General features: G+C 39.7%; 1 protein-coding gene across 1 annotated transcript; it reads left to right on the top strand.

Annotated features, from left to right (window-relative positions):
* Positions 1–243: 243 nt before the first annotated feature.
* On the top strand, positions 244–8,318 carry Rab9b (RAB9B, member RAS oncogene family). The gene is made up of 3 exons (XM_051141628.1): positions 244–429; positions 6,416–6,488; positions 7,555–8,318. The coding sequence occupies exon 3, from the start codon at positions 7,597–7,599 to the stop codon at positions 8,200–8,202; it is 606 nt and encodes a 201-aa protein (XP_050997585.1). The 5' UTR covers positions 244–429; positions 6,416–6,488; positions 7,555–7,596; the 3' UTR covers positions 8,203–8,318.
* The last annotated feature ends 3,898 nt before the right edge of the window (positions 8,319–12,216 follow it).

Here is a 12,216-nt window from a genome sequence, read left to right as displayed (position 1 = left end):
CGTCACCAAGGCAGGGCTCCAGAGGAGTTATTTGATGGCCCATTGTCACTGTGACTTCTAATCAGATCCGGGTTGGACAAGGAGCTTGAGGGAAGAGCAAGCCAGCCAGGAAACACTCTTTACAGGGTGCCAGAGGGAGGCAGCTATAGCGGGTCGCCCCCCCCCGCCCCGCCCCAAGAAGGGGGCACGAGGAGGCGGCGCGGGCCCCGCCCCCTCCCCTGGCGGGCGCGGGCGCGAGACGCTGCGCGGCAGCGGCGGGAGCGAGCGGCAGCTGTCAGGCCACCGAGGTCCAAGCTGCACTTGCTGCCCCATTGAAGAGGAGGTGGCAGCATAAGCTGTGACCTGGTCGCTGAGGAGTCAGGCTAGAGGCACACTAGCTGATCGGCCTGGCATCTGTAGCCCTGTCCTTTCTCCCTCCCATTGTGTTGGGTAAGGTGTCCGTGCGTGGGCAGGAGGAGGGGGCTAGGACTGGCCGACCCGGGAGGCCAGGGGGTGGGGGCCCTGAGGGAAGAGGGAGAAAGGGCAGCTCATGTCATCTCTGGGGCTACTGGCACCTCAGTAAAGGGGTCTTGGAGCTGCTGAGGCTGTAGTCGGAGGTAGGTGATGGTGGAGGGGGGCGTTGCTGAGTAATCTGGAGTGGCTGCCAGAGCAGGGCAAAGAGGCGCAGGGATCCGTGGGGAGCGGGTGTGGTTCACTGCGCATGCGCCACAGTCGACCAGCTCTAGGAGCTGGGGAGGTGAGAGGACCTGGGTCTGAGGTAGTTGGGACTATACAAGATATTTCACTTTCTAAGTTCCCAATACCAAAACAGTGTTCCTCTCGTAGAGATGCCAACATTTCTGGTCACCTAAGGACGTTTTATTATTGTCCTAAAATCCCTTACTTCCAGGCAGCCTATTAAGGAAGACGTGGCCTGGGGACAGTGCCAAGTTCCTATCAAGTGTGTCTTTAGGCTTATTGGCTCAGGAATGTCATGAAGGGTGAACTATTAGACATGAATTTCCACACTGAGCACTTAGTTGCATATATGATGTAAATGTCAGCATGAAATCAGAAATAGCATTTCGGTGGCATGACAGCTATGGCATCTAGACTTCATAGCATGGGCATAGCTAGCTGATAATTGAGCTCTGCAAAGTAAACTGAGTGCGTCACAGGGCTTCCCCACTGGAAAACAAACCCCTTCCCAGCATCAAGTTGTATGGGAAGCAACCTACACCATTTAATTAGAGGCTCTCAAAGGTCAACCATTTCTTGTGTTGATTTTTACATACATTAAGACAAGCCACACCCATTTCTTCAGTGCAGTATTTCTGAATTTTATTTCGGGATTACACAGTAAATTGAACAGCCCTAATCAGCATGTGGCCACAAGATGGGCTTTGCTCACAGCTCCAGGCATGTCCCCTGCCTACGCAGACTTCCAACAGGGCTACTCTCATCCATTGTGTAGCCCCCCTCTCTTCCCCCACCAAGCCCTGCAGTACACACCCCTGTCAAGACTTGCTCCCAAACAACCTGCACTACTGATTGTAAGCACCATTCCACCCCATGGAAACTGAGGTGATATTGCCAATTTGCTTGCGTGCCTCTTTTCTCTCCGTAATCATAATAAAATGCGTTGTTTAAAAGATTCAACCTTGATTGTATTGCCTCTGCTCTCTATCTCAAGCACCTCCAGCTAAATACGGTAATTTCAACAAGCCTGTGTGGGTGCTGATTGAAAAGGTTTCAAGTGCACTGAAGAATAAAGAGCTAGGACTATTGGTTATATGAATTCCGATCCATCTTATTATCCAAGACAATATTTGAGTCAAAGCCAGATATTTCTCTTAATGGAACCAAAATTAGAAAAAAATATTGTGGTCCAAGAGGGCTGGAGGTGTAGCTTAGTGGTAGAGTGTTTGATGCATAGCACCCTGGCGTGGATTCCCAGTACAGGGGATTTAAAAGAGAAATAAAGAAAAGAATATTTGGTTCAGATTTAGTATGATAGGAAGCCATACTGAATTTCTCTTCGTGTTAGATATATTTGTTGTTGTTAAAAAATTCTTCTTTCTGCTTAAGGCTTTCTTATCTTTTTGTTGGATCAAATTTGGCATCTCCTGGGGGAGGGAATTTGATTTCATTGATTTTTATACTGTGCTAGTTTGTTTCCGTTTGAGTGTGTGTTAACATATACCATCCTCATCTTTAAACATAGTAACAGGGACGACAGCATCCATTGAAAACGAAATGGACATCATTACTCTTGTCTTGGTTTTTGTAGGAATAGAGAGATTGTTGTAAATATATATTTATTTTAAAATGTGAGTATAGCAAAAGGGAAATAGAAAACCTTCCATTGACTTTCAACAGGTGGAATTTCTGTTAAGTCCTGTCTGGAAAGGGATCCAGATAAATGCATAATTTGTATTTTTAGTTACATTATATGTGATCATATTTGGATATCTTACAAGATCTTGGATCAATTGTTGGCATAAATTCCAAGTCGTTAATTCTGGGTACCTACCTATCTATTAAGTCATAAATACTTCCTGCTTATTTCTGTGATGGATTCTGGTACCACATACTGAGGAGGCATCAAAGACAAACACAAGCAGAGGGCCTACTATTTTTTTTTATGGTACAACTGGGCCGTATTGGCTTTTTTTTTTTTTAAGATTTTATTTATTATGTATACAGTATGATCAGATCACATTATAGATGGTTGTGAGCCATCATGTGGTTGCTGGGAATTGAACTCAGGACGTCTGGAAGAGCAGTTAGTGCTCTTAACCACTGAGCCATCTCTCCATCCCAGGACCTAGTATTTAAATATTTTAAATAAGTTGTGTAAGAAAGATACAGTTTTTAAAAAGAAGTTTCTTAACAACATCAAACAATGAGATAATATCAAGCTGCAAAGAATGAGATGTTTTATTGAGACATAAAATGTGTACATATTTATAGGTTACAATATCATTTGATACAAATATAGAATATATAATGATCAAAAAGTAATAATTGCTTCCATTTCTTCAAATATTAGTAATTTCTATGTATTGGGGACTTTCATATTCTGAGGTTTTTTTCCCATAAAGTACTCAATGGAAATTTCTTATTTTCCTTTTTTTTTTTTTTTTTTTTTTTTTTTTTTTTTGGTTTTTGGAGACAGGGTTTCTCTGTGTAGCCTTGGCCATCCTGGACTCACTTTGTAGACCAGGCTGGCCTCGAACTCACAGCAATCGGCCTGCCTCTGCCTCCCGAGTGCTGGGATTAAAGGCATGCGCCACCATGCCCGGCTTTATTTTCCTTTTTAAAATCTAATTTTAAAATTAAATTTGATCATTGACAAGTTCATATAGGTGTATAGTGCATTCTGTTTATTCTGACCTCCAGGACTCTTTTATCTCCTACCCATACCTGTCAGGCATTCACTCCTCTCTGCAAGTCCTTGTGCATCCCAGAATAGCCTTGAGCTCCTCTTGCTGAGTATGATCTTAAACTTTTGATCTTGAGTCCACTTCCTAAGTGGTTTTATATGGTGTTGAGGGTCAAACTCAGTGCATTCAAATACTCTACCAAATAATTGAGATACCTCCTCTTCTGGCTATTTTAAAATATATCATCAATTGCTTTGAGCAGCAGTTATCCTACTTTCTTTCTCTAATGTGAAATAGAACTCCACTGAGGATCCAACCCAGGTCCTCATACATGTTAGACAAGTGCTCCCACCACTGGCTTCCACCCTCAGTCCCTCCTGTGAAATTAAAGCTTAGATGTTTATTTGTAAATTCCATATGGGCAAGTCCTTGCCTTAAACATTTCCAAAGAAATCTACACCTATTGAGTGTTCATTGCTACAAATTTGCAAAGTAGATTGGGTGAAGAGAAACGGTAAGCAAGAACAGATCTGAAAGGCTCTCATAATGTAGATGGGAGAAGCTGCTGACCAAATGGCAGCAGAGCCATGTGCAGTAATGAATGCCTGTAACTCCACCTGCTTTGAAGCATGGAATGGGAGAGAAGATCAGTTGCTTGAGACCACAAGTCTGTCCCCAACCTGGCTAACAGAGCAGGACTCTAATTTTAAAAATGGAGGTGGAAGTAGAGGACTAGAAATGGGTATTTATAGTCACTGAAGGCAAGGAGACCAACCTAAACTGTATATCTTCCTACTTTTAGAAAATAAATGGGCATTGGTGATGGTGGAGGAGGATTTAAGGCAGCGGTTCTCAACCTGTGAGTCACGACCCTTTGGGGGAGGTTCAAACAACTATTTTGGGTACAAATATTAGATATCCTGCATATCAGATATTTACATTACAAATCTAACAGCAGCAAAATTACAGTTATGAAGTAGTAATGAAAATAATTTTATGGTTGAGGGTCACCACAAATGAGGAACTAACTGTATTAAAAGGTTGCATCATTATGAAGCTTGAGAACCACTGATAAAGAGGGTCATTGTGGTGATGCCAACAGCACACAGTAGGTACTCAATGCTTTCCCGGACATTAGTAGAAGGATTAGACCAGAAGATCCTGAAGATTCTTTCAGCACTGAGATATGCAGATGCTCAGAAATTGTTAGAGAACTAGGCATTGTTACAGATTAAAAAACAAAGAGGAACTAATATCCTCATAAACCAAATGAGTGGTATAGGAGCAAGGAAGACCCTCTTTTGCCTCTTTCCCCATAGCATATAGTTTGTGCACCCTGAGTTACATGTGCACATTACCAACTAGAGACTTCTCAGATTGTTGGTAATAGTAATAGTAATTATTCCAGCAGCTGGACATTTAGTTCCTATACTCACTGTCTTTGACCCATCTATTGAGTTTATCCACAGCTGGGAAAGTAGGATTAGTGGGTTCTTTAATGATTCTTTCTAGGTACTTAAGAAAGTCATCTAGTATTCACTATTAGTACTAACATCTGTAGTTTATACAAATTTGAATTTCCCTCTGTTGCTTTTAAAACTGAGAGTTCGGTCAAGAGTTTCGAACTGTAAAGTTATACAATAGACTAATATTACAGATAAAGTATGAAGTGGGAACATAGCTCAGTGGTTGAGGACTGTCCTAGCCTGCTGAGGTCCTGTGCCCTCCCCAGCATATCAAGAGCAAAGTCAAACAAAACAGAGAATAAAAACCTGTGGTAACACACCAGTTTCACCATCATTTCAAAAAATGTTTATCACTTTTAAGCTAGTTTCAAAGGCAGAGATTTGAAGGCAGGAAAGTGTGGACAAAAAGCAAGCAAACAGAAATGATAGAAAAATGAATGAGTCTATAAGTAGATTTACCCTAAGAAGGATAAAGCTTATCAACTTAGGCGATCTTGCTTACATTTTAGTTACTGATTTAGATAGTCAATAAGTGCCTCATTAGCTTTGCAAAGGAACAGAAGATAATTAAGCAGCTGAGCTGCTTTTTAAACAGCGTCTTTATTTTGCAACAAGAAAGCATACTTAACAAGCATGGGAATTATCTGTCTGTTTGGACCACTATTCTAGTGTTTTGGTTGGTTGGTTTTGTTTTTTGAGACAGGGTTTCTCTGTGTAGCCTTGGCTATCCTGAACTCGCTTTGTAGATCAGGCTGGCCTTGGGCTCACAGCACTATTCTAGTTTTGCTTCATTAAGATATGCCATAATTAGCTATTAATATGAAGCAAATATGTGTTTGCAGTAAGGACAGCCAAATGTTATAACCCTTGTACAATCTAGGCTTGATAGTGAATTCCTGCAACCTCCATCACTCCAGAGATTTGAGGGAGAAGAATCAGGAGTTTAAGGCCATCTCAAGCTACATAGTGAACTCCAGAACATCCTGGGCTACACAGTGAGACCTTATCTCAAAACAAACACACGAACAAACCAACAAGCAAAAATCTTGGGTTCAAGACAGATGCCATCAGCTAGTGAATAAAATAATTAGCTAAGAAAGTGTACTGAACTGTGCGCAGATGGTGCATGCCTATATAGAACCAATTGAAGACATCCTCGAGGCAGATTGCTGAGTGCACTAGTAGTTTTTGAGGTAGGAATGTCAGTAGGTAGAAAGAGAAGAAAAGTAATCTCTGACTTAATGGAAAGTCCTCTGCTTTCATTCTCCCAAAGTTTGCTTCTTCGAATGTTACCTCCTTTCTCTGATTTACTCTTACTTTGATAGAGAATTCAGCAGAAAGACAACACAGTTTTTTTTTTAATCACACAAAATACAAACAGACTAGAGCAAATTGAAGTTCGGATAATAAAATTATTTTGGTCATGTTAAACACCTGTAACATTTTGAACTCTTAAATGTATTTGTGAGAATTGTCTACAGGTTACTTGAGATTGCACGGGACTGCTCTATGAATTATGTTTTGTTTCTAAAGACTTAGGTTCATTTTATTATAGATTATTAAAAATCTGCTTCTGTTTTTTAGATCCCTAATAAAAGAATAAAGCAACAAAAGGGACAAAAGAGAAGGTTGAAATTGTGAAAGAAAACCCAACTGGGTAGGTATTTTATGAGGTTATGCTATGAATTTTGGTATTTTACATTTCCATCTGTTAAAAGTGAATATTTATGAATATAATACATTTCAAAAATAATTTTAAGGATTATTGTGGTTTTCAAATTACCTTTTAAATGTATGTGCTTTCAGAATCTCTTTTGCATGCTCTTCTTTGATCAGTGTTTAGGTTTCCTTCTTTTAAGATCCTTGCATAAATGTTACCCAATTAATATCATTGTTGAGTTTCCACTATAGACCTAGTATGACAGTACTTATCAGAATACTTTATTTTACTATATAGTCTAGGTAGCCCATGTATAAATATGTTGTGTAGGTGACAAGAAAAGTAACACATGATTATTAGTGCTTTAGATTTTATTGTGAATTTTCATATTTGTTTTGTGGTATTAAAAGTTAAGTTCAAAAGCCCATAAGATCCTCTTATGAATAATAACTGTTACATTGATATTAGTCAGCTCTTATAAACTTGTGTCATTGTACCATGAAGAAAAAATTATGGAAGATCCATTTATTAGAGTCTCCACCTCAGTGCAGATATAGTGGGAGTAAACGCTTAGAGAACATTGAACTTTCCCTCTTCCGTATTCTTGGGTCTGCTCTAATTGGGACCCAGATCTCAACTGACAAAATGAAGAATAGAGCTTATCTACCTTTCAGTAGCACTTAGGTCGCTCAGAAGCAAACATTAAACCTCAAATAAGGTTTGTGTCCCAACTGGAAGCTAATATGGTCATCCATTTGCGTGGCACACCCATTCTAGGCTCTCACCTAGAATAGTGTCAGAACTGACCAAATTGTGGAGCCATCAGCTAGTTGGTTTACTGATGGCATTCAGCCTTTGCTTGCCCAGGTAGGAAGCCTCCTTGAAAAACAAGACCAGTTTCCCTCTTTTTACTAAAAGAGTTTTCATTCTTTCCATGCTTTAAATCAAGTAATGATCATATAAGATCATTATCAGGGGCCTCATAATTCAAGAAACTTTGCTATGAAGGTGATTTGTTTCAGGTTTTAATGATTTTCCTTCCTACCTTTTCATGTATTTTCAGGTTCTTTTGTTTGCAAACTTCTCCCTGTTTGGTGCTGCAACGATGAGTGGGAAATCCCTTCTCTTAAAGGTCATTCTTTTGGGTGATGGTGGAGTTGGGAAAAGCTCACTTATGAACCGCTATGTAACCAACAAGTTCGACTCCCAGGCTTTTCACACTATAGGGGTAGAGTTCTTAAATCGAGATCTGGAGGTAGATGGACGCTTTGTGACCCTTCAGATCTGGGACACTGCTGGGCAGGAACGTTTCAAGAGCCTTAGAACACCATTTTACAGGGGAGCAGACTGCTGCCTGCTGACCTTCAGTGTGGATGACCGGCAGAGTTTTGAGAACCTTGGTAACTGGCAGAAAGAATTCATCTACTATGCAGATGTAAAGGACCCAGAGCATTTCCCCTTTGTGGTTCTGGGTAACAAGGTAGACAAAGAGGATAGACAAGTGATGACTGAGGAGGCCCAAGCCTGGTGCATGGAGAATGGAAACTACCCTTATCTAGAAACAAGTGCCAAAGATGATACTAATGTGACAGTGGCCTTTGAAGAAGCTGTTAGGCAGGTATTAGCTGTCGAGGAACAGCTGGAACATTGCATGTTAGGTCACACCATTGATTTGAACAGTGGCTCCAAAGCAAGTTCTTCATGCTGTTAGAGGTAGGGACTCTTTTCAAAAGTGTGCACTATGTTGGTCAGTCCATAGCATCAAACTACTGTGCCCTCTGTGATAGTATGCACACACACACACACACACACACACACACACACACACACACAGAGAGAGATACACACACACAGACACACAGACACACAGACACACACACACACCACCACCACCACCACCATACCACACGAAGATAAAAGAAAAGATAAGGTTCTGTTTTTGAAACTACTGTGCCCTCTATGATAGTATGTGCGTGTACACACACACACACACACACACACACACACACACACACACACACACACACACACACACTCTACATGAAGGTAAAAGATAAGGTTCTGTTTTGGAACAGAATCTTTCAAATTGAAGTTGTAGAGCAGTTTTTAAAAAAGCTTTATTGAGCCAAGTGTATTTGTGTGATTTCTGCTATCTTCCCTTCGTGTTTCTCAGGACCTTTCAGAAAGTGTTAGTCCTGAGAGATTTAAGTATTTTTAAGTCACAGTTTAAACCTAGAACCCAGTCGCATGAAGGAGTGAACGAGCTTAAAGTGTTCCATTAACCAGCTAGTAAATGCTATCACCAGACTCTTGCCAAGCAGTTTTTTGACATTTCTACCAAAGGGAAAAAGAAGATTCTGAGATGTATTGCAGCAAAAATCATACTGGTAGCAAGGATGCCTAAACATGAACTAGAAAAAGGGTGGTGATGATTCGGAATGTAGCTGTATAAGAATATACACTGACATGTTCAAATCCTGACATATGGTTTACTCTCACGTGAACTTAAAAAAAAATCATTTCAATAAGAGTTGCTCTGATGACACTGGAGGTTGATTCTAACCCATGTGTTTGAGCCACAGGACACCAGTGACTGGATTACGCTTCAGTGCGCCAACCACCTTTGCAGATCCATGGTTGGCCTGCTTTTCTCCTTCATACATCTACTGCTGCTGCATAGAGATGTTGCTTCCTTGACAACTTACCAATTTAGTAATGCTGCTTAGTACGTGGCTTCGGGTGCAGTGCTCTCTGCCTACAATTTAGACGGTCCTATGGTTCACCATGCTGGCTCGTGCAAAAGGCTTCAGGAAAGATTGGAGAGTAACAGGCTTTTTTCACAGGTTCCCTAACTCAGCTGTTTGTGTAGAGGAAGGATCTGATTGATTCTTGGGATGTCTCACCGAATGTTCAGCTGGCCAAACTAGGACAGTAAAACTGGCAAAAGAGCAGATATTTAAAACTTTGTGTTAGGATGAGTTTCTCATAGTTAGATTTGTTCAAACATGGAATAGACTGCCTTAATAGTGAGTTCCCTCCCAGCAACAGTCGTCACTGGATGACCATCTGTTAAAATGCTGTAAAAAGAATTACTGTACTGGCTACATGTTTGGTATAAGGTTCCTTCAGGCTTAAGTTCTGAATTTACAAACTACGTCAGTGCCATGTTCTGGTTGGATTCCTATGAAAATAGTAGTTAAGACTATAGAGAGGGCCTTAAACAATCCTCAAGCCATTCTGGGATTAGCTTTTAGCAACAACTACTATTTAAAAATATCCCAAAGATACCATGTTCAAAACAAAAATGGTTTGGCAATTTTTGAATACCGTGACTGCCAATTATATACCGTATTATGAGTGTGCCATCTGGTTTTTATTGGTTGACCTGCACAGATTTTCATCTGTGCTTTAAAACATATATGATAAAAATGTGAACCTATGACAGTTAGATGAGCCACCCTCCAAAGAGAATTAGGCCTGGGATGGGGTGGGAGCATTCACAGGAATACAGCCTAGAATTCTCCATTGTAGCCACACATGGAATTAGCCTTACATGTGGGACCTTATGTGCTTTAAGAACTCTGGTACTTTTGGCCACATAGACAAAAGGAGGACACTATTTCAACCCAGACTTAGTCAGTATTTCCAATTATTGTATAGTCCTGACCCTATTGTCCAGTTAATGTAGATGCCAGAAGACAAAGCCAGAACTGGGACCCCACAGCTCTTAAATATTGGTTCCTATCCCGCCTATGCCTATAGCCAGCCACACTGGTTTCAACGTTCTACAGTCATTTTGCTACAATCATGTTAGAGTGAAAAATCTGTATGTCAGAACTAATAAATGGTAATTATTTTTTAAGTGCATGAGACCTGGGGCCTTCTCTTTCTACTTGCACTCTGCTTATAATAGTTTCTATTTGTAGATCTCAGGCCTTCATAAAGATCGCCATCAGCTCACAAAAAAGTATTTGTCTTTGTAGAGTGGCATGTGGTCATTTGAGTAAAAATAAAAGCCCATGAGGATTCAATTCATAGGCATCCTGTCCATCGAGGCAAGTGTTAATTTTATTGGCAGGTAAACTGAAGCCCCTTTCTTCTTAGTCATACACTTTTTTCCCCCCTACCAAACTACTTCACAATATCAAGCACTTAACAGCAAGTTACAAAACAGTGGTATTCTAGCGAGTAAAAACCAGAGGATACTGACATAGTTTTAGTAAGGTTTAAAAAAAAAAACACCAAAAATTGACATCTGTGGTACCAGGAACTGTGCATATGCATTTAGAAATTGACGGTGTATCTAGAATGTGCAGTGAAATATTTTCAATAGGTGTTTTATAATGAACACTAGAATTTTGGAATAATGTATTTCTAATTAGAAGCATACTGTTTCTCAATAGTCCATTAAAGCATCATATAAATATGTATTTAGTTATTGTCATGTATTGGCTTTTAGGGGGCCTCAGATTCCATATGTCTTCAGTGGATTGATGGATTTCAGGTGTATTTGTGCCTGCCTCAGCCATCTCTACTTTATCCTGAGGTATTCCACAATCCTCTTGTTGCAGGTGCTGCTAAAAACTCAAAAACTGTGTATAAGATATTTTGTTCCAGTTGTTTAAAAAATTGTCTGTGTCAAAGTGAATAAAAAGTGCATTTTGAATAACCAACATATAATGTTTGTGGGGTTTTATTTCTCCCCTTTATACCTGTCAGTCAAGTCTCTTTCGCAGACAGTACTGGATGTGGTCTCTGGGTCATTTTCTATGTAATACTCCAAGTGGCTGTCCCTATTTATCATGCAGTGGTGATTGAGAAACAAACTCAAAAGGTTGGAAGTTGGATATTCCTTTTATTTTATTTTAGTTCCCTCTGTAATGCCTGGAGAGTGCTGGAACCAGAATATGGATCTTAATATTCTACTTTATTTTAACCATATTTTTAAAATGTTCAACTATTATAAAATATGACCAGCATATATACATTCTTCTTATTTTCTTGGCTGATAATTTGCCTAGACATTATACAAATATGAGAATATAGAAAAACAGGTCAGAACAGAAATGATAGTTTTTTTTATATACAAAAGTGTTCTATTCTCTTTATACCCAAATTTTGGCCCTCAATGTTACACTGAGCATCAAAAGGCATGAATATACTTATAATGGTGGCATTTTATTTATTTATTTATTTATTTATTTATTTATTTATTTATTTATTTATTTATGCACCATGGTAGGTGCGAAGAGATCAGAGGACATTTTTCAAACTCATATTATTAGGCTTTGGTGACAAGTGCATTTACCAGCTGAGAGCCGTCTTGCTGGTCCAGCGACACTTCAATTATGGATGCAAGTATCATACATATCATACCCATCACACCCCTCATACACATCGCCCACATCATGCACATCACATTGATTCCGTCTGCTACAGATTTAGCAGTCTCATCTATTTCACATCCTTTTGGTTATTAGACCTTTGGGGAGACAAATATATTCTTTTTTCTTACTCCAGAATTACTATATCATACTTATAATATTCCAAATTCTACAATGATATGATTTTGAGACCACTAAATGTCATGAATTTCTAATCACCTTAAAAAAGAGGGCTTGTAACATGCTGTGGCCTTAGGACTGATTCCTATCATTGAACAAAAAGAGAGGAAGGGGATCATTTTTATCATCCAGAATTGATATTTTCAAAGTAGAAAACTATA

Source organism: Acomys russatus, chromosome X (assembly GCF_903995435.1).
Source record: "Acomys russatus chromosome X, mAcoRus1.1, whole genome shotgun sequence".
Classification (NCBI taxonomy): domain Eukaryota; kingdom Metazoa; phylum Chordata; class Mammalia; order Rodentia; family Muridae; genus Acomys; species Acomys russatus.
This window is presented reverse-complemented; position numbering and strand designations above follow the sequence as displayed.